The 23,397-nt window shown below is 42.1% G+C and overlaps 1 protein-coding gene across 1 annotated transcript; it reads left to right on the top strand.

The window, feature by feature from the left end:
• The first annotated feature begins 7,476 nt into the window (after window positions 1–7,476).
• On the top strand, window positions 7,477–18,807 carry LTO1 (LTO1 maturation factor of ABCE1). The gene is made up of 5 exons (XM_077818505.1): window positions 7,477–7,630; window positions 9,008–9,113; window positions 10,904–10,974; window positions 16,470–16,590; window positions 16,969–18,807. Exons 1-5 carry the CDS (start codon window positions 7,572–7,574, stop codon window positions 17,035–17,037), a joined length of 426 nt encoding a protein of 141 aa, XP_077674631.1. The 5' UTR covers window positions 7,477–7,571; the 3' UTR covers window positions 17,038–18,807.
• The last annotated feature ends 4,590 nt before the right edge of the window (window positions 18,808–23,397 follow it).

The following is a 23,397-nucleotide window of genomic DNA, read 5'->3' as shown; positions in this document are numbered from 1 at the left end:
GTCTTATAAAATTTCATAAGAGAGTAAGATGTTGCTGATTTACCTACGGCAAGACTATTGATGAACATTTATTCAAACTGCTTTATTCCATTGTATTGATTTTGACCATCAGGTGACTGTGCTGATAGTCTTAAAAACGTGCAAATGTATGAAACCTCTTTTGTTCACATAAATCTAAGAAAGATCTTAGATTTCTATGGATCTGCGTAGATACTTTTGAATGTGCTATTAGCTTTTTTAGGATTAGTCAAGATTTTCTAACAATGCAGTGATATCCCCAATATTTATGTCTAAGTTGTTCTGACCTCTTTCAGCTATTGACCCATAACTATACAGGTTAGAACTTCATTAGCCAATCAAATCACTTACTCTTTTCTGCTCATTTCATAATTGTAGATGGTGCTGGTAGCTACACCTCTCATTGAGCATACCAAACACTTTCTATTATGTGACTCTGTTTTCTGCCTCTTATAACTTTGACAAACTTTAACTGTTGAGACTGAAATTTTTCATAACAGGTTTCTGCCTTGTAGCGAGGCGGTCTGGTTCCCTGCCGCCCTGGAGAGGGACGAGCCTCTCTGGATGCCAAAGTGGGCGGAGCCAGTGAACCCTGCGCCCGCCCCTCAGAGGTCAAGGCGCAGGACTGGAAGTATAAAAGCCTGACCCCAGAGCTCAGTTGAAAGACAGCCACTGGAGAGGCCAGACACATGTGGCAGAGCTCCCAGTCAGGAGACCATGGTGATCGGCGGCTGACCCGAGGACTGGCCAGACCAGCCAATGCCTGATGCTAGCCCGAGCCCAGAGACGCTGCCAAGCTTGCCGTTCGCCAGTTACCCCGAGGAGCCGCCAAGCCAACTGAGTGCCAGTTACCCCGAGGAGCCCATGGTGTGTGACCTCTTCGAGGACGCCGGCTGGACCCAGGTACCTCTGGAGGGGGAGGTAGGAAGTAGCCCGGGGGCAGCCGATCCTGGACACAGTGCAGTGGGTGGGCCTACGTCCCTCCTGTCACCCATCTTGTGGGTGGCAGTCTCCCCCTCCCAGGCCGCTCGGAGCCAGGAGCCTGGGTTTGCTATTGAACTCTGCTCAGCCCCTGCCTGAGGGCCCTGAGCTACGGACTGTTTGTTGCCCCGCCCTGACCCAGGGCTGGGCCTTGTTATTGAACTCTTTGCTCAGGCAGGCTAATTCCCCAACACACCTGACAGAAGTAGCGGGGCGGTCTGGTTCCCTGCCGCCCCAGAGAGTGACAACCCCCGGCTGGACACGCCTACACGCCTCAGTCTGGATTTTTTTGGAAACATTCAGCTGGAACAGTTCAGCCTTTTCACTGAAAGCAATGAAGCTGCTCACAGTGAGTCTGTGAATCAAGATAAGCATATGTGCATATCTTTTCTGGAGCAGGGCCTGAGACTGTCATTTCCTGAATCTGATTCTGATCTCCCTCATACCAGTGTAAATTCAAAGTAACCACATTAGGTGGTACACTGCACACTTCTTATGGCATTGTGTAGCGTACATACACAGCTAGCCCTCCTAGTGCGGGTATAAATAGCAGTGTAGATGGTGAGGCACTGAGTAGATGAGTAGAGCAAAGACATGCCTGAAGCTTGTAGGTATCTATCCAGGCATATATCTAGGGTGACCAGATGTCCCAATTTTATAGGGTCAGGCCTGATTTTTGGGTCTTTTTCTCACATAGGCACCTATTACCCCCCACCTCTTGTCCTGATTTTTGACACTTACTATCTGGTCAGCCTACATATATCCCAAATGGTTCTTTACATGCCGGAGGAGAGCCTCCCCTGTCTATACTGCTGTTTTTAGCAATAGAGTGTCCCACTGCCTCCCCCATTGCTGGAGCCTTTCCCTGATGCAGCAAAAGACTCTGGCAGTAGGAAGGCAGAAGGGAAATGTTCTTCCAGGTCCCTGCTTCTGAAGCTTTTTCCTGCCCTCCCCGCTACCAGAGCCTTTTCTCACCTTAGGGAAAGACTTTGGCAGCAGAGAGAGGCTCTGGCAGGCAGGAAAGGTCCAGCAACAGGGCTGAAGCTTTTCCATGCTGCCTCCCCCACCAGAACTTTTCACTGATGTATAGCAACATACCTGAGTGTGGAAGCAGCTTGCTTTTCACTGCAGTGTGTAGCTACACATAGCCTACATGCCGCTGACACTGGTGTTCAGTGTAGACATAGCCATTGATGTCAACTGCGTTACTCAGGGTTTACACCAGTGTAAATCTGGCCCACTAGATCAGCCTGATATACTATCAACTTTAAAACAAAGTTTAATGTATTGTTTTATGTTTTGTAATATTTACTATGAAATAAACTCAGGAGAACAGGTGAACTACTGTAATTAATGGCATCATTCAAATTTCAGGTTGAGCTACATTACATGATAGATAAGGTTGCCTACTTTTAGTATATATAAGACAATATCCTTGTGAGAGTTTAAGAACATAGCTAACTGCATCATCGATTATTTTGTTACCTACTAACAAAACATTCAGCCATGTCAGAAAAAATAAAGAGCCTTTCCTTAAGGTGTTTCTCACTCTAGTATTGGGGCAGGGCCCATCTTTTGTTCTATGTATGTACAGTGCCTAGCACAATGGTGTTCTAGTCCATTATAACTCATAGGCATAGGCACCAACTCCATGGGTGCTCTGGAGATGGGGGCTTAGGGAAAGGGGTGGAGTGGGGGCAGGACCTGGGGTGGAGCAGGGGTGGGAAGTGGCGGGGTGAGGGCTTGGGGGAAGGGGAGGAGTGTGGGCGGGGCCTGGGGCAGAGCTGGGGTCAAGCCCCCTCCAAGAACACAGGAAGTTGGCGCCTATTTTCATACTGGGTAGAGTAACAAAGCTGCTTTTCTATTCTTTAAATATCTAACACTGCTGTGAATCAAAACCATTGAGGAGATTCAACTGTTGCCTCTGACAGTGAATTGTACAATTTTTGTTGTGTAAAAAATCATTACCTTTTATCTATATTAAATGTATTATCTTAACTTCCTTGAGTGGCCTCTTGTCATATGGGAAATGGTAAACAGCAGCACCTGACTGAGATCCTTTACTCGTAATTGTGTATAATGTCACTGCTCTGATTCTCTTTTAATGACCAGGAGCCAGACTGGCTGATTGACACAAAGGCCTGTACTGGAGGAGAGCTGGGGTGCTTCACCTCTTGCAGAGCTGAGAGATTGTGGTCCGGAGGTTGTACATCCTTTCCTTTGAGTGGTGCAATGTACTTGTCCAGGGGACCTGTTCAGCTGACTGGTCGAGTGGTGCCATTGTCTCACCTCTTCCCTGCCCATTTTGGGATGCTATGCACACTTGGGGACAGACAGAGGGAGCAGATTCTGAGCTTCAGAGTGAAGGGACAGCAATTGTCCCTAGTCTTTGAACAGGGGAGCATGGTAAGATGAGGCTTATTTTGACTTCTCCCCTTTCCTGACCTCAAAGATTTGCTTACGGGCTGAGGGTTATTTAGCCCTAAAGAAATCTAATCCTTTAAATTTCAGAATGTACAAGACTCCTCTGAATGCTTCCCTGTCTTTAATCATGTCTGATGCTACCTCCAAGGGATTCTTCTTTTTAATACAACCACAAGATCTCACCATAGCCAACAGATCAGCTCTCATTTTTTCAGTAGCTTTATATTAAATACGTTTTAGATAAAGATTAATTTTCAATGTTCCTTGCTCAATATTTATGGTTTATCACCTAGCTTGAGATGGGAGCTGCTAGATGTTTGATTAGTCTTTTTGTATTATTTTTTGCTTGATCATCAAAAGGACCATCACAAAAGTCTGGGTTGGAAGAGACCTGATAGGCTATCAAGTTCAACTATTATCAAATTCTGTTTACATGAATTATGAGCATGGAATTATTTTCACTGTGCAGGGCAACCAACAAATAAAATTCTACTGCCATAGTAGCTCTGCTGAAGGGGTGATATTAACACCACTCTCTGCATCCCAGCTAGCTAATGGACAGGGAAAATGGAGCCTTAGTAATGGAAAATTAATAATACCATATGGAACGTGTAGGAAGAAATCTTGTGTTTGCAAAGTATTCGGGAACAGGTTGCAGAACAGAAATAGGTGAAATCAGAGAGATACGAAGTGGAAGACAGTAATTCCATGGTAGATAGAAAAGGAGTACTTGTGGCACCTTAGAGACTAACCAATTTATTTGAGCATAAGCTTTCGTGAGCTACAGCTCACTTCATCGGATGCATCCGATGCATCCGATGAAGTGAGCTGTAGCTCACGAAAGCTTATGCTCAAATAAATTGGTTAGTCTCTAAGGTGCCACAAGTACTCCTTTTCTTTTTGCGAATACAGACTAACACGGCTGTTACTCTGAAACATGGTAGATAGAGAAGATGGAAATGTTATTTTGGACTCCAATATGGGCAGCCTGCCAATGAAGATTTCTGATAATGGATGTGAGGTTCTACCAACTTCATGCAAGGAGATGGATTGCAGCTTCCATTTTCTGACAAACCAAACTTGAGAGTCATAAAGGAGGAGTTACAGTAGTAAAGCTGAAAGGAGATGAAAGCAGTACTCTGTGAGTTTGTTATAAAGAATATTACATTCCTGATACATCTTGGTCTAGCTTTACACATTAAAAATAAAAAAATTATAGAATTTTTAGTGTCAAAAATGAGATATAGCATAAGCCTATATATGGTCATTAAAAGAACACTAGTGGCATGATTCAACACACCATTACATCAATGTAAAAAGCCAAAAATGCAAGATCAACTGTGAAACTGTCCAGTTAACTCACAGATATAATTATGCAAAACTAAGCTATTTTTTTTTCGGCGGGAGGGCTGTCACAGGGTGGCCAGCCCACCTGTGGAATAACTAATTAGCTGCCTCCCAGATTGAGGGGGTGGGATTAAGGCGAGTCAGATGATAGTTTAATGGACACTTGGGCCTTGCACGAGGGTTGAGAGAACTCAGTCTGAGAGTAGAACCACAGGGAGTGGGTAGGTTTGGATGGAAGACCCTGAGAATGGTACGCCAAGGGAACCAGCTTGTGCTCTGTCCCAAAGTAGCTCAGGAAGGAGCTGGGAACAGGGCCTAGAGAATGGGTTGAAGACAAGCCCCTCAAGGGTAGAAGAACTTTGTTTACTGGGACTTTTTAGTTGGTCTTCTGCTACCCTGGAAAGAGTTAAGTCGTTTCCAGCACAGAGCAGTGTGTGGAGAGCTAAGGAATTCCACCCTGGGAAAGGAAACTGAGGCAGGGAGTGGTGGTAATGCCTGACTAGCAGAGGGTGCTATTGGGCAGCCAGGAGCCCCTAATGAGGTCCAATCCTGCAAATTAATCTACATGGGAAGATCCTTACACCAAGGTGGTGTCACATTCAAGCTGTCTTCATGTAGGCACAAAGATCTGCCCATGTGAATCTGACTACAGGGATGAAGACTTGGTTTGTAGGGGTTCTTCAGGTAAATCTTTTATTCAGTGTTGGTTTCTGTGAGTCTTGTATGTATTCAACTGGCAACTATAAATAAACTCACGTTCACTCAGAAATACTGTCAACTTTACTTTAGAACACAAAATTTAGATGACCTCTCATGTAACCATATATCCATAACTCATCTCCTTCCTAGCTGAAAAACAAGAAAACAACGTTCATGACCATTTTTATCTGATTTTTTTTTATTGTGATGGCAATTTTTTAAACAGTTCAAAATTGTAATCAAACTATTGCCTATTTATGCAAGATATCAGAGTTTTGGTTAAAAACATGCAACAAAACACTAAATGCTAATCTAAACCCATCTGGACTAAATTTAAGATTTGTAATGACTGGTTTGGGGTTTCATTACAAAAATTTCTCACAACTGGAAATCTGAATAAATTTGGTTGATTTTTAATATTTGGATGCAGTTTATACAAAACAAAAAATAGATAAAATATAAAGAAAACAGCCTAGGGTTAACTAACACCCTGAATATATGACCCCTTTTTATAATCTAAACATGAAAAGCTATTGTTGTGTTTATTGTTTTTGTTTTTTTAATCTTTTCTTCATTAATTTGTGCTATTGCTTTATATTTTTATTGATATAAATGGAAAGCACCCGAGCACCGTCTAGTGGTTAGTCACAAAACTGACAACAGAGAACAGAAATGTCCAGATAGATATTTTCTGTGTTTATTGTGCCACCCAGTGTCCACTGATTGCTGTACCCAGTGAACTTCTTCAATGACTATTCATTCACTTGTCCCCATCTTTTATCTCTCGTCAGCTAAGCTACATTTTCCTGCCTTTGCAGCAATTGGAGTTCCATTTGTCAAAGTAGAGGTGGCTGTCTTGTTAATTTCTTAAAATTAAAAAATAAACTGAGTAACAATGGTCAGTGGAGTTACAATAGTTAAATGCAAATACTGCAGTGACAACAGCCAAATTCAAACAAACTCACTTCCAGTATACAGGAAAGAGAAAATGTATCTTTTGCTTAGGCATGCAATAAGACATTTAATACAATAGACAAGATGATTATGTGCCAACTCTGTTAACTTAAAATTAATATTAGTGATGATGTGTTTTGACTCGCAAGGATAATTGCATTTGCCATTAAATTTTAAACTAATGGCAAATGCAATTAAATGCAATCAAGCACCCTGATTAGTTGGCCATTTCTGCACTGGGCACAGGGGAGGCTGCTCTAAGGTATGCCACCTGATAATGGTCCCTAAGAGGCATCTAATCAAATGTGAATTGCCAGAACAGTGTTTTCTAGCCACATCGCTTTTCCCTTTAAAGCCAGGGCTGCGCAGTAAATGCGGGGGGGGGGGGGAAGTAGGCAAAGAAGCTGGATGTGTCACACAAGAGAATAATCCTCAGAAGACGGAACTGTTTCTGTTCTCTTTGTGCAGGCACAGAGGCAACGAAGGGAGCTCCAGCAGTTGGGATAAGCTTTTGTACTCGTATGTATTTGTATTACAGCGGTGCCCAGAGGCCCCAAGGAACCCCAGGGTACTACACACGCACAGAGGGAGAGGCTCCCGGCTAGCACAGCCCTACCAACCAGGCCGAGGGCTCGGGCTGAAACATCCAAGCAGCAGACATGGGAAGGGAAGCACGAGGCGATTAGAAGGCTCGCCCGCGATCACTGCGGGAGACTGCCCCAGAGCAAAGACTGTGCAACTCGGATCTCCTGGGTCCCAGCCCGGGGCCCGAACCACGGGAGCTACCGCGCCAGGGACAGGCCGCGCAGCCAGTGACCGGGCCGAGCGGGGATCTCGAAGGGCTTGGAGCCCCTACAGGGGAAGAAGCAGGGCGGCGGGCAGCGCGGGCGACGGAGGGGGCTGTTTACATGGGAGGCGGCCTGCAGGGGCTCCCCGGGGCGGGGCACAGCGAGAGGAAGCCACGCCCACTAGCCTCGGCGGGTTGGATGGGGACAGGCCAGCGCGGTTCGCTCCTTCCTTGTCCCCCCCACCGAGCCTGCGCACTAGAAGCTCCTCGGCGCTGACTCCTCCGGCGCGCCGTCCCTTCCCAGCATGCCCTGAGCGGAGCGTGCGTGCCCGGCCGGGCGTTCGGGGAGATTCGTCGCGCGATGGCGGCGGCTGCCAGCGCTTCGGATATGTTCGACGGTATCGTGATGGCGGAGGAGAGGTGGGGCTGGCAGAGGGGAGCCCTGCCCGGGGCTCCGCCCGGTGTCTCCCCCTCTAACGGGACCGGGGAGGGGGGAGGGAGAAACGAACTATCCCGGAGGGGAACGAACTTATCCCGGGGCGGCTACAGGCCCCCCTTCTCTCCGCGCCCCGTTCGGGAGCCTCAGCGTGACTGGAAGCCGGCCGGAAGTCGGGTGTCGTGACGGTAACGTTCGGCCGCAACCTCAGCCCCCGGCGGGCAGGCTCCCCCAGCCGGGCACGCACGCGCCGACTCCCCCTCTTCTCCAGCTGCTGAGGTCAGGCTGCGCGCGGGGCTGCGGGCGGTTCTGTGGCAAGGTGGACAGATAACACAGGTGTGTAAGGCTGCGGAGCCTGGGGCTGGGGAGGTGCGTGAGAGCCGCCAGCCCGTGGCTTTTAAAGCTGCTGCGGGGCTCTGACAAACCGTGTTCAGCACAGCTGAGAAGAGCGGGGCCTGCATGCGGGGGGACTGCCCCCGGTTGTGCCGTGATTTCCCAACGCTTTCCCCGTTAGGAAGGAAGGCACTTGTGTTACTGTGTTGACCTGTCGTGTGTGATCTGAAGGTCCAGTGAGGGGAAAATGTTCTAAATACCTAAAGTACCAAAATCTCTCCCTTCCTCACCTACCTTACCAAAGCAGGGGAGTTGTTTAATATATTGGCTAAAGAATCATAGAAATTAGATTCTATGTTAGTTTTTTTGCAAATGCAGGTTGGAAGGAGAGCGTGCTGCACTGATTGGGATTTCAACTTTGGCCTCCATCATTGCAGACAAGATATATACCATCATCTATGTTACATATCTGAATTCTTTCGTTTAACACTAATTTCTGAGAGTTTCCCCTTTAGATTTCCCTTTCCCTTCCCTAGCCTTTCTATGTTACCAAGACCTCAAATATTGCAGAATACTACTGTATGCTGTGTAGTGGTAGCTGTGTCAATCCCAGGATATGAGAGAGAAAAGGTGGGTGAGATAATATATTTTATTGGACCAATGTCTGTTGGTGAGAGAAACAAGCATTTGAGCCAGAGCTGGATGATCTAACAGAACTTTTGTCGTCTTTAAATTACATTATTCTTTAATCTAATATATTAAACAAAACTTGGTCCAATAAATATTACCTCACCCACATTGTCTCTCTAATACCACTATATAGCACATAGAGTGGTGTAATTGTTACTCTACTTTGTCTCACGAATAAGCCATCTGAAATTGCTTTGAAATCTGTTGGAATTACAAAGGCAATATTTCAGTAAAAATAATAAAATATTCTGTATTTTTATGGCCTAGTATTTCTGCACTATGCCTTTGCTGATATGATTTTATTAGGATTAATTTTTTATATCTATTTCTTTTTACAGATTTCATGGTGAAGGGTATCAAGAAGGTTATGCTGAAGGAAGCCATGTTGGCGTTATTGAGGGAAGCAGGTATGGAGCACTACATGGTGCCAAGATTGGGTCTGAGGTAAATGTCAAAACTTCCTAAAAATCAATGTGTTGCTGAGATTAGATGATGATGTATTGAAGTAGTGCCTGAGCAAAGCATGATGGGTGACCTAAGCCTTGTATTGTTTTTATTGCTCCATGGCCTTCATTCCAGGAACACACAAAAAACTGATTTGTAAACTGTTCTGAATCCTCCATTTAATCCCTTACAAAAAGCTATATTAAGAACTTGAAATTCATGAGATGCCACAGCTGAGGTTATGCACATATATGTGCGTTGTGCAGTCTTTAATTACATAATAAGACAATTTCACATTTTTTCCTTCAACCCTAGGTACGCATGTGTCTTGTCTTGTACCACTATGCACCACTCTGTATTTTAGGCAATGTCAGTGAAACTCATTTAAAGGAGGTATTTTGTCACATGAATGCCGAAACATGAAGTTTCAACATTCTCAATATATTTTTGTATTGATTTTTCGTTTGTTTTTTACAAGAAAAAGGGGGGGGGGAACATTAAAGCTCTTCTGGCTTGTACATATTGGCAATAAGAGGCTGTAACTTCCATAATCTGGAGCAGTTTGGCTAGATGCCACCTTGGCATCATATTCTGGGCATCTTAATAGAGAAGAGAAGAAGAGAAACCCACTCTTGTGTGTCCCAGGAGCTATTCAGGATCTAGGTTCCCACCTGCATATCTTAAAAAAAGTGAACAACAGCCCTTTCTACCTCTTTTTCACTTTTAGTACACTTTTTACTGTAATGCTAATTTAACCAAACTACTGTACAGTCTACCTTGTCTTTGCAGTTTAAGATCCCAGACTCCTTGCACAGTCTCATTGAGATCAGGTGGATTTCTGTGCAAGACTGGGACATGTGGGACAGTAATTATTTTATCATGTGAGTTTTTTATATAATATATATATATATATATATATATAATTTTCCCCCTTTTTCATAATTAAAAGAAAGCCTTAACCATTTTTGCTCAAATTCACTTTCAGGAATAATTCAGCTCCGGAGATCAGGGCTTCAGAAAATTGAGTGACAGAAAACTGGGCATTAGAATGAGGACTGTTATGAAACTGAAATTGGCAGTCATCTCTTTTCAATATAATAAACAGTTAATTATGCTAAGAATCTGATCTTTCAGTGTTGGCTGCAGAGCTTTCTGATTTCATGTTATGGGCTTGCCTCAGAAGACCACAAAGGACTGAAAAGGACTACCAAAGGAGTGGTAGTCAAGACAATTGTGGCCATGCGAAAGCTCTCTGAGCTTGCTCAACCATTTTAAAAGATGCTAGATACAGATATCCTGCCAAATTTCTCTCTCAGGTATTTATAGGGAGTAAAATTTTCAAAAACACCAAGTGGCTTAGGCACTTAAGACGCTAAGTTTCATTGAAAGTCAGTGGGACCTAGGCTCCTAAATCATGTTTGAAAATGTGTGCATCTCCTAGGTGTCTTAAGTTCAATGCCATTCCCTGCCCCCTCTCCCCTCCCCCACCCATGCAGCTGGATTTGTAATTATGAATCAGAAGTGTGGTAACAGATGCACAAATTTCTGAGGGATCAAAGCAGATGAAATATGGTGGGGTGTTTTACAAAACTGCACTTTCCATCGCAGTTTATATTGGAGGTTCAACACACTCTGATGCGAAACAGATTTTAGAAGTAGCATAACAAGATGTTTTGATTTTAGTTTGTCATGTGCTAGTTATCAACCAGAATGTATATTTTTAAAATTATTGTTTAAATGAATACAGATAAAGGATAATTTTTTTTAATTGAATTCTTATAAATTCACAGATTGGATACTATCTTGGGTTTGCGTTGACATGGCAGCGTTTGCTTCACAGATCTGCAGAGGAAAAGCCCAGGTGTGGTTTAAAAATATAGTATTATGTATTGTTAATATTGCCCTGAATTTCGTAGTTTCTTTTCTCTAAGGAAAGGCTAAAATATTTTTATAGGAGCCCTGGTAATGCCCATTATTTTTTCAAGAAATATACAGGAGGAACAACCGATTGTTTGTTTTTTTTCCTTTGCATTACAAGAATCAAACTGGCCAACCACAGGTAGAGTGTTTTTGAAATGAAGTAAAGTAGAAACCATGAGAGTAACATACATGCAAGGATGCCCTCTTCACAGCTGTGATGCTGAGAAAAATATAAATTATTGGTATAAATGTAGATATTATCCTTTGAGTGAAACTACTAGTTGAGAACATACCAAGTTCTTACTGCTAAAGATTGAGGGTCAAAGTCTATGCAGCATCTCTTAGGTCCATATCCTTCAGCCATGGCACACTCCCTACACTGAAGTTATGATGGGGGTCCAAGTAGGATATCTTACTGCCCTCCTACACCATGCCACTGCTATCATCTATGTGGGGCCAAAGAGGAATGGCAGAATCGCTTCCTGCCTGTGTTTACTATTGCCTGTTCTTCTGCAGCATTCATAATTTCAGTGGCAGGAGGAATACAGAGCTGAAATCTTGGTTCTAAGGAAAGGAGTCTGTTGTGTTGGCCCACCCAGAGCGTCCTTTTAGTACAGGGGTGGGCAAACTTTTTGGCCCGAGGGCCACATTGGGGTGCAAAACTGTATGGAGGGCCGGGTAGGGAAGGCTGTGCTTCCCCAAACAGCCTGGCCCCTCAGAACTCCCGACCCATCCAACCACACCCCCCACCCTCTCCTTGTCCCCTGACCGCCCCCTCCCAGGACTTCCTGCTCCTCCCCCCCGAACCTCTGCCCTATCCAATCACTCCCTGTCCCCTGACTGTTCCCCCTCTGCTCCCTGCCCTCCAGGATCCCCTGCCCCATATCCAACTCCCCAATCCTCTTACCATGCCGCTCAGAGCAGCTTGTCTGGAGCCGCACCGCTCGGCCAAAGCCAGACGCTGCCCTGCACAAGTGCGCAGCCCATGCGGCTGCGGGGGAAGGGGAACAGCAGAGGAGGGGCTGAGGGCTAGCCTCCACGGCGGGGAGCTCAGGGGCCGGGCAGGACGGTCCCACGGGCCGTAGTTTGCCCATCTCTGTTTTAGTACATGATGAATCTGGTGAGGTCCGTGATTTGGATCTGCTAATTGTGCCATCCATGAACCATGTAAGTTCTATACATCTAGGTATATTTAGCCAGCAGTCTTAGATATTCAGGTCCTCTTAATATGACAGGATTGACAGGCCTGCTAAATTTTTATAAATTTCCATTTATATAGTGTCTTTCATCGCAAGTCTTGTATATAATTTTATTCACGTAATGCCTGTCTAACAATGTATCACAGACACTTTGCAATATAACAACTAAAAACAAATTAAGTACTACAAATATACAAGATATAAACAGTTAAAACCTATGTAAAATCATAAATAAAATCAGTGTTGCTTCAAAAGCTTTTTTAAATGTAAATATTTTTAAACTTGCTTTAAAAGAAGCTACTTCTGTTGTCATCTTGTCATAAAGTATGTGTGGTGGGGAAGGAGTATTTCAGTCCTGAAGCAACAGGTGCCAAAATACAGACAATTTTCATATTCCAGAAAACCTATACTTTAGACCTAAGAGAGTGGGATGGTTTAAAGGGATATTTAGGAATCCCTCAGTGAAGAGCCTTGGGCTATGTTTACAGCACTGGAGAGGTTCTCCATCTCCCTGAGAGGCAGTAGGTAGTTCAGCAGAAGAATTCTTCTTTTGATCTGGCATAGTCTACACCTGGGGTTAAGTTGGCGTAGCTACACTGTAATAAGTTTTTGGTGTAGACCAGCTCTTAGAGAGAATTTTAAATTCAGGTCACATTCCTGTAGACAGCTAATGAAGTGAACACAACAGGAATATGGATTTTCCACAGTCCATCCTATGTTACGCAGTTAGCTCAGTAAGCTGTAACATTCAACATTTGTTCAAATACTAGGTGTAATTCTTGATCAGGGCTGACATTAAATTAGGTATCAGCTGTGATCATAACTGATTTTTACCTTAAGTATGTGTGAGGGGAATAGTTTATATGGAAATACAGACCTTAGATAGAACTTAAAATGTAATATTTCAAATGGGTTTTCTCTTGGTAAGTTTTAAAGTAACTTTTCTCCATCAAGATGAAGATTCCAGAAGATAAAGTTGTTTGAGCTATATACCAGTTTCAGAACAGGAAGGTATTGTAATTGCCTTGTTGAAGAAATGGAGATGTTGAAAGTGATAATAAGTTTGAACTTATTTGTAATTTTGCTAAATGTTTGCTAAACAGGCTGATTCAAGGGTTCTGTTTTTAATAGGATTTTTAAAATGAACTTTTTGTAAACTGGTGACATAATGTAATCTTAAGACCTTGCTCTCAGGTAAGACTGTGCTAGCTTCCTCTAAAGTGGTCTCTGTATTTGGATCGTTTATATTTATTTATTTGGGGGGGAGGTGTGGTTAGGAAGAGTGGTTACAGACTTAGTCTCTCTGTGTAATACAAAACACTGAATATTTTTTATAGGACTTTTCCAAAGTGATGCTTGTTAAGGGTGACCTAATTTGAACCTGATTGGGCCAAGTTTCATGGCTCCAAGTTAGGTCTTGCACCTGATTTGTCTGAAGACCTTGGAGGAAGGCATTGCAAGGCAAAGCAAAGTTTCCAAACCAATACAATCAAAATTGGTTTGGAAACTTTTCTCCTCTCCTCTTCTCTGTCTTCTCTGCCAGGCTAAAAAATTTTTTGGGGGAGGGGGAAATAGCTCAGTGGTTTGTGCATGGGCCTGTTAAACCCAGGGTTGTGAGTTTAGTCCTTGAGGGCGCCATTTAGGGAACTGGGGCAAAAATTGGGGATTGCTCCTGCTTTGAGCAGGGGGTTAGACTAGATGACTTCCTAAGGTCCCTTCCAACCCTCATATGATTCTATGATTGGAGGGCAACGAAAATGATTAGGGGGCTGGGGCACATGACTTACAAGGAGAGGCTGAGAGAACTGGGCTTATTTAGTCTGCAGAACAGAAGAGTGAGGGGGGATTTGATAGCAGCCTTCAACTGCCTGAAGGGGGGTTCCAAAGAGTATGGAGCTAGGCTGGTCTTAATGATGACAGATGACAGAACAAGAAGGAATGATCTCAAGTTGCAGCGGGAGAGGTCTAGGTTGGATATTAGGAAACACTATTTCACTAGGAAGGTGGTGAAGCACTGGAATGGGTTACCTAGGGAGGTGGTAGAATCTCTATGCTTAGAGGTTTTTAAGGCCTGGCTTGACAAAGCCATGGCTGGGATGATTTAGTTGGTGTTGGTCCTGGTTTGAGGAGGGGATTGGACTAGATGACCTCCTGAGGTCTCTTCCAACCCTAATCTTCTATGATTTTATGAAATGGAAGTCTGAGACGCTTTCAGGTCACAAGCCATCTGCGGAAAGACTGACCTTCCGGAATCTCCCAGACTGATCACCTTAGGGAGAGGAAGTCACAACATCAACAACCAGACTGCTCCAACTTTTGACTAGTCTCTCCCTGTACCAGAAGGAGACCCGCTAGTGAGAAGCTCTCTGCCAGCAGAACATCACTATCTCCTTTACTGCTGTTCCAGAGCCTATTTTAGAAGACAAGAAGACTAAGAGCTGAAGAGTGTGCATCCCCTCTCTTATCTGTCTTTTCTGTTTCTTTTATTTTTATTCACTGGAAGACACCCTAGCTTTTTATTTTCTGGATGTGGAAGTAAATGTGTGGCTGTGTGCATTCACATTTGTATGAGACCACCCATAAAGTCCACACTGCGAAGGTGCCTGAAAGAAAAGCTCCCCAGGTTTAAGCAGCCTTATATATTGTCTAAAAGATTATTCATTAAACTGTGTTATGTGTCGGTCTAAACGTCCTGAGAGACTTGAGAGTGTCATCTATAATATCTGGTAAATAAGAGTTGTTAAGCATCTGCTGATCAAGAGTGTCCTGTTAAAGTCTCTGTTATTAGATCCTTGGTGGGCGGTGACGGGAAAGGGAGGAGGAAATGGTTAGACGCCACATAAGAATTGAAATCTGGGAAGGAAACTTTATAACTTGTTCTGAGGCTGTGTTCCAGACATTAGATGATTATTTGGTTTCAGTATTAAGATATTTAATCAAATCTATAACAGGAATGGTTGAATTTAGTAAAATTCTTTAGGTGAGACTCATAACCAAACAGACAGCTACTTCTTTAAACACCTCCTTGGAATTTAAGAATTATTTAGTATTAATTTGATTATTTAATTCCATGACAGTCTTGTGACTAATTTGTTTTCTTGATTTGATAGTGTAGTTTAATAGTAATGGTAACTTAGCTTCAGTGTTTTTTTTTTAAGTATTTTAATAAAATTTATAAAAAGAGTAAATACTGAGTAATATTTCTTTCAATACCAGAACATTTGAAGACCTGGGTGGATACCTACTCAGTCAATATAAAACCCTGACCAGCTTCTCCTAATTAGTTTTGGTTTGCACAGATGTCCAACTGCAGCTGTCTTGTTCACCTGACATACGCAGTGCATGTTAGTCTAATGTGAATGCCACAACTGTATTGCACTTCATGTGTTTTAGAACTCACAGTCAGTAATAACTGTGACTATGGGCTCCCAATTCCATTTTAGATGTGAGCTTTAGCTGTCAGGAATCATTTTCTCAAGCCAGTGAGATGTAAAGGCATCACTACTTTGAAAAAGAATGAATGATCCAGAAGTAGTGCCAGAATGCCTGCAATCTCTGCTTACCCTACCTGAAGAATGGCTTAATTACTTTTATTTTTTCCTTACGGCAACACAAGTATGTCTTGCAAAATCTTTTTGATGCCAAGAGTCTGAATTTCTTAGTGCCTGTTCTGCCAAGTGGAAAGTAGATTTTTTTTTTTTTTTAAACTCTGCCATGTGTATATCTGTAGGTTACTATAAATTTTCTAGTGTCAGGTTGTAGTAAAGGTACCTTAAAGAGCCACCACCACACGTACACAACTTTGAAATATATTTTGGCAATCTGTCTTACATATATCAGCATTTATCAGCATTATTACTATTCTTGTTTACCAATATGTTTAATAATACGTTGCATTTTCATAGTTCCCTCCAGCCACTGGTCTGAAAATATATTATAAATATTTCCTAATGAGTCTAAGGAAAAATCTCTGTCAAGATATGTACAAGGCGTTTAACACAAAGTACACACAGTGTGCGTATTGAAAAACTAATAATGCATATGATTGACATTGGTAGTCTCATTGACTGAAATGGGGAGCATTGCGTGATAAAACGGTGGCAGGATTGGGTCATGTATTTTGAAGTGTAACACTAATATTAAATACTCGGTGTCGTCTTCATGTGGCAACTGAAAAAAATCTTCTTGCTGCTGAACAGAACCACCATAAGAAAATCTGTATTTTCATTTTTTGCAGTAAAAAGAAAATAAAGGCTCTGGAATCGTTAATAGGAATGATTCAGAAATACCCTTTTGAAGACCCCATTTATGACAAACTTCACGAAGATCTGGAAAAAATCAGAGGAAAATTTAAACAGGTTTGTAGTACTTAGTTGTCATTTTAGAAGGTAATAGCAATTTCTGAAAAGACTGCAGTCTAATGTGGCAGTAATATAAAGCTGCAATTATGCAGTTCAGAGTAATTATTGTTATGCAATCTTTTTGGGCTACTTGTACCAGTTACAATTGTAATGTTTATTTAATTAGCGTGGGGGGGAAACTAAGGTGCAATTCTCCAGTCCACAGAAAATGCAATAAACTCATCCTAAAGGAAAAAGCCATTTAATACTGACTTGAGAGAGAGCTGTGGAAGGGAGAGGAGAAAAGAGTAAAAATGGGGAGGATATCTTGTTACAAATTTACCTGAAATACACACACGCTTTAAAACACCTGTATGTGTTCTTTTTTCTTTTTAGGTTTGCTCATTGCTAAATATTCAGTCTGATTTTAGAATCAATCCTGAAAGATCTGCCCTTACTTTTTGAGCATAACAGATGAAGATAAACAAAGAAGAAATGTTAAGGAACAGCTGTCTGGGGGAGTGATTAACTATAATAAAGGCAGATAGTCAGAATATAAACAGGGTTTTATTTTCCGAAAGGGAGGGTAGAAGAGCTAAGCAGCAGTGGAAGGGCACCCCTTTAATGTTTGCTGTGTCCCAGTTTTATTTGTTCATTGCAACACCAGTGCATGTCCTATTTTAAAAAACAAAAATGCACAACCTCCATATTCATTCAACACTAGTCCCATATTGATAGTCTGTCTTTAATTTCTACGGGAAAAATCATTTGCTTCTATGATGGTTTGTTTTATGATGTTTTTCCCTTATTTATTATCCAAAGGATGAATCTTTCAAACCATGTATAGATCACTGAATTTACATAATATGTATACATTTACACAAATAGGTAGTAAGATATTTTCCTTGTCCTGAGGAGCTTACAATAAAGAGCTATGTTATTTTTGAGGGTGAAAGGGTGAAGCAGAGGATGGGATAACAATGAAGAGGAGGTGTATTACAGACATGGTTCTGAAAGCAGCTACAGCTCAAAAGAGAATATTGCTGCTCTGTTGTTGGTTTTTCTGTATTATTTTCGTGAGCTGAGACACCTGATGTCTGATCCAGTACTGAAAAAATGTATTGGCAGCTGAAAGTGCTGAACATATTTAAAAGAATGAGATCTACCAGTGCCACTTAGAATAACTAAGTAATGGTGAGGTGTGTGAGGTAATATCTTTTATTGGACCACTTCACCCACTTTTGTCTCTCACATTATGGGACCAAAAATGCTGCAATAATTGAATGGTAAATTGTTTCCAAGATGGGAAATGTATTTTTCAATTTAATTTAGAAAATGGATGCTGTCAGAATATGTAAGTGAATACTCCACTATGTTAGTTTAAGAGAAACAAATTATTTTGTTCAAAAGATATTTTGTATTTTGGTGCTAGAATATTTATGTAACTTTTTACAAGTAGAATGTAAGGTGATCACTTCTAGAAGGCATTTCACTATAGTGTAGTGTATGTATATCTGTGGAGCTGGTTCACTTATGTCATTGAGCAACATTCCTTTATGTTAATTTTTAAATTTTTTCTAAATACAACTATACCAAAATTCATCATAATACACAAAGTAAATAAAGAGGATTACAACATTCCTTTTAACGTGTGTATTCATCCTGCTTTCACATTTGAGATATGAAGAGGGGAAATTACAATTTTAGAAGGAGAATTCTAAAAAGTGATATATACCAGATCTTTAAATTTTTGTTTGACACATATGCCACTAACCAGAGGCTTTGTGTAAAAGCTATCACATTTTGACATTTTTGAATATATGTTTACATGGCAAAGCATAAAAGTACCTGCTTTAGAGCCACCTACTGGAAGAAGCTATTATATCAACTCAAAAATAAGATCCTCTTCTAAATGTATACATGTGACTCATCTTTAACTATTTTTGATTATGGTGTAAAAATTTACATTCTTTTGAAATAGTTTTCTTAAAGTATTAGTTTATACTGCTACAGTTTGCATTGATTTAATTAATGCCATAAAGAAAATGGAAAACATTCTAAAATAGATAACTATAACATATCAGAAAGAATTGTATGTCTAAGTAATCTTGTTTATGAATGTAAGTAAATGTTTCAAAACAAATATTTCTTCAGATAAATGGAAAACGTTTCAAGAGCTATCCTACAATACATTGAGGGTCAGTTAATATCAATAAAAAGCATCTGCATGTTAAACATGTTCAGCAATTAAGATTATTTAAAAGCTTTTTCCATGGGTATTTGGATGGTTGCCCTGTGGCATCTTTCATTGAAAAAATTTGGAAGCAAGATACCATCCTAAAATGGTCTATTCCTATAAAACAGCGTGCTGTGGGACCACCCGTCAATCTCTGAGTAGGTAAAAAGGGTCAGTTTAGCTTGTGACAAGCTGCTGGAAGAGAGCCAGGAACTGATAGACTAATGGATGATGAACCCCAGCTGAGTAGGGGCAAGCAAGCTTGTATCAAGCCAGCAAGGTGAGAGCAGAAGAGGCTGGTAGAAAGGAACTCTGCAGTCACTCCCTAGAGGAGGAGATTTGGCAAGAGACAGAGTGGTTCTAGGGGGGTAAACCCTGGGATTTGGCCTGGGAATACAGATTCTGGCAAGAATTTCTTTTTGGGGTGGGGGGATAGTCACAGGGAGCAGAGGAAGCTCCACTGGTAAGGGCAGGGAGGGAGGTGGCAGAGCTAGAGAAGAAATAAAGGAGCTCAGGGAAGCAGTGACAGGGTGTGAGTGTGTGTAGAGAGTGGTTGTTGGGGCATAGGGACTCTGGGCTGGAATCTGGAGTAGAGAGTGGGCTTGTGTTCCCCTTCCAGCCACTGTGGAAATGGCATAGTCACGGCGGTGCATTGGAAGACTGCCTGAGACTATTCGTCCAGAGGAACTTCGATGTACCAGAAGGGGAAAACTATAGTGGCCATGCCACAAGGAGGGAGTAGCATGGGTCCTGGAGAAGATGTAACTTCACTCCAAAAAGACTGAGGGAGACCAGGGGCTAGAGGCAAAAGGAGGGGGTGTCAGACTGGTTGAGAGCAAATCCCTAAATAAGCCACAAGGAGGTGTGTCAGCGATGAGTAGTAAACTGCAGTTTGAGGGTATCCCTCCGTAATTTAGTTTCTAACAGCCTTTTGGCAACCACATCCAGCCTTGGCAAGCAAACTCATGAAAAATGCTTAATTTTAACCTTATATTTATTCAGCTTTAATATACATTAGAGCAGGGGTTCTGAAACTTCATTGCACCATGACCCCCTTCTGACAACAAAAATTAGCACACAACCCCATGAGGGGGGACTGAAGCCTGAGTCCACCCGAGTCCTACTGTCCTGGGTTGGAGGGGCCAAAGCCTGATCCCCACCACCCCAGACGGGGAAGGGGTCAAAGCCCAAGTTAAAGGGCTTCAAGACAAAGGGCTTCAGCCCAAGACAGGGGGCCTATAACCTGAGACCTGCTGCTCAGGGCTGTGGGGATTGGGATGAAACCCGAGCCCCAGCAAGTCTAAACCAGCCCTGTTGACCCCATTAAAATGGGGTCACAACCCACTTTGGGGTCCTGACTGACCGTTTGAGAAGCGCTGCATTAGAAACAAATTGAATTAGCAAAAATAGCTGTGGAAACACTATCAAGAAAGGAAAATATCACTCTTGGGAAAATAAAATCTCATCTTTATATCCATTCCAATGAGATTTGCAAAATCAGTTAAAAAAAAAAATCTTAAACTGCATCTGTGAATCAGTTTTCTTTCAGGAATCAAATCAAAGGGTTTGTTACATATTGACTTCAAGAATGAAAGGATGCAGACCATTTGCTGTGTGACTAATTTTGACTGCTATAAAATGTGGTTGGTTGCAATCCCTTTATTATGTTCACAATGAAAAATCCAGAAACCAGTTCTTTTTTGGTGGTATGAAGAAAAAAATGGAAGTCAACTTACTGTTCCTGTGCACCATGGTAGTGGCAGAGATAAATAGCAAGGGATGCTGGACACCTGGAACTCATGTTTTTCAAGATTTGTATCTCTGTTTTGGGATCTTTGTCCTGGATCCACAAAGGGGATTTAGGTTAGAAAATCACAGGAACAATACTGTGATCCACAAAGCCTGAGTTAGGTATCTAGTCTCCCTATACAACAAATGGAAGAGAGAGGTGCCTTAGAATAGAATCTACAAAGCCAGCATTTCAGGTGAGGAGCTGCCTAAGCTAGCCAATAGAAGCTGTTGCTGAGAAGGGTACTAAGCCCCAGCCCTCTGTCAGTCTGGCATCTAAGTCCAGGCTGCTTGTGATTCACAAACCAGGGGAAGATGGGCACTGACCACCTAAGCTGTGTATGGGGCCCAATCAGATGCCACCTCATTCTACACAAAACAGCCAGGGAGAAGGAGGAGCTCCCTTAAAACCTTTTGTGTCATGGTTGGGGTACTCACTTGGGATGTGGGAGACCCTTCTAGTTGAAGTCCCCCTCTGCCTGATGAGGAGAAGGGATCTGAACAGGGATGTCCCACCTCTCTGGCAAATGCCCTAACCATTAGGATATAGATTTCGAACCCTCTGGCTCTATTATTTAAAGTGGAACAACTTCAGAAGGAGAGCTTGAGGAAGCCCCTATCAGAATACTCTGTAGCCTAGTGGTTAAATCACTCAACTGAGAGGGGGTAGATCCCTGTTCAGATGCCTTCTCTGCAGAGGGAGACTTGAGCTAAGGGTCTCCTGCTTCCCAGGTTTGCACCCTAACCACTAGGCTAAAGATTAGAAAGGTGGTTCTCCTTTTTCTCCCCTCCCATTGGATCAGGCCCTACATGTGACTTAGGGAGCTGAACATCTTTTCACTGGTCTGTAAATCATACTGGCACTTAGGTGGGGTATAGGCATTGGTGTGCCTGGAGTGAGGCATTAGTGTGTATGCTCAGAGGCTGAAACATAGTTGCCTAGGGAACTATTACTGCGAAAACTACAGCACTCAGCGATTTTAGGCACCTACAAGGTTAAGCAGCAGTGAAGAGGAAGTTTTGTGGATCACAGTGGTGTCTAAAAATGGGACCTAGGCACCTAAGTATCTTTGTGTATCCCACCTTTCATGCCTGGTTTACAAACTTCAGTATAAATGAGGTAAGAGCATGAAGTCGCAAGACATCTGTAAATGATTTTATTACTATATCTTTATATATTGTAAGGTGAATGTAAAGTATCACATCCAGATACAGCAGTAAAGAAAGTAAATTCAAATATTTTAATCAGTCCTTCTGAAATGGAAGGGCCTCCGCAAGTCAAAGCAGAGAGTTACTATGCAGTTGACTGACTTTAAATAGACATCAGTGGCTGTAAAACATGCAAATTCCTGCACACTAAATTGTCAGTTTCCTCAGACAAATAATTATATATCAAAAAACTATACAAACAATGTTAAGGTTGTAAAGTCAAGAACTCAAAAATTAGCAAATGCCAGTCTTAAGCTTGCCCTGCAACCTTAATTCAGCTCCCTTGTGCATATGCATTGTGATAGTTTTAATTACATGATTACTAAACATCTTCCAAAATCTGCAACAGATGAGGCACTACGTTCAGTACACTACCTTGATTCATCTCCTGAACATTCCTTATTGGCATAGGAATGAGCCAGGGGTCCTATGGAAAAATTGCGCTAATGTAAATTAATATTTTATTACAATGCATCTGCACAAGGAGGCCGAACGTTCTTTTAATGGTTTGTTGTGTATAACTTCCCAGGATTTTAAAACAGCAAACTGAAAAAAAACAGAAAATCTCATTGTATGGAACCATACTGATTCCACCAGAGGTTATCAGTAGCATTGGAACTTGTAGAGCCAGAGTAACTAACTGAATGCAGTAGTGTGTCATCCAACTATTAGAGGGGGACGAGGGAGATATTTGCCACTGGGTTTCCTTAATGGCAGCATTCAGAGAAATGGTGAGACTCAGGAATCCTGGATTCCAAACCATGTTCTGAGAGGAGTGTATTCTAGTGGTTACAGAACCTCCTGTCCCTTCTGGCCTGTCTTTGATCCACTCTTTTGCCCCCAACTCCTGGCTTCTCATTTAAGCTCCCTTCCTCCACCACCTCAGCATCTGCCAGTCTTCCCTACCCTACCCTTGGCTTCATGTCCCAAACTCTTCCAACATTCTCCAAAAGCCCACTGCCCAGCTCCTCAACCTCTGTATTCCAGTCAAGCTGCTTCCTCCTTCCTGGGCACCACAGTAGTAGTAGTCAGGCTGGTCCAAATCCAATCAGTCTTATCTGAAACAAGCTAACAACTCTTGGCATTATCGTGCTAACTTACTTTTGGGTTTATAAGTAAAATTTAGAATGCCAGGTTCAATCATACTGCATTCTATCTCATGGTCTTTTGAAATTAAATTACTACTAATGTCAGGATCTAATACTGGCCTTGTGACACAAGAAATAATTAAATCTACATCTTTTATTATATACAGTACTTCAAAATTGTGATTTAATAGTAGTTATTTTTACAGGTTCTTTCCCCAAATACAATACAGTACTGTAGTGCAGTGATTCTAGATGCCCTGTTGAAATTTTTGACTAGTTGTTTAATTCTTACATACTGAAGTGTTCTTAAAAGGGAATGGTGGAGATTTGACTGAAAAGCATTTTCTGGAGATGAAAATGATGGTTGTCATTACTGGGTTGGGACTCCTTATCATTGTGACTACTCCCAAAATAATGTCCACCATGATTACATTGATAATTTTGGTGTAATGCTGATGTTTGTTCTATAAATACTATTTAGAATTGTAGTTAAAAATACAGGGG

Source organism: Eretmochelys imbricata, chromosome 6 (genome assembly GCF_965152235.1).
Source record: "Eretmochelys imbricata isolate rEreImb1 chromosome 6, rEreImb1.hap1, whole genome shotgun sequence".
In the NCBI taxonomy this organism is placed as follows: domain Eukaryota; kingdom Metazoa; phylum Chordata; order Testudines; family Cheloniidae; genus Eretmochelys; species Eretmochelys imbricata.
The sequence above is the reverse complement of the archived record's forward strand: the minus strand, read 5'-3'. Positions and strand labels throughout refer to the sequence as shown.

What these genes read in the sequence shown, in the direction of transcription:
- LTO1 (XM_077818505.1), top strand. Translation starts at nt 7,572, where the DNA reads ATGGCGGCGGCTGCCAGCGCTTCGGATATGTTCGACGGTATCGTGATG. An exon ending in ATCGTGATGGCGGAGGAGAG is followed by an intron (nt 7,631 to 9,007) that starts GTGGGGCTGGCA and finishes TTCTTTTTACAG; the next exon opens with ATTTCATGGTGAAGGGTATC. An exon ending in TCTGCAGAGGAAAAGCCCAG is followed by an intron (nt 10,975 to 16,469) that starts GTGTGGTTTAAA and finishes CATTTTTTGCAG; the next exon opens with TAAAAAGAAAATAAAGGCTC.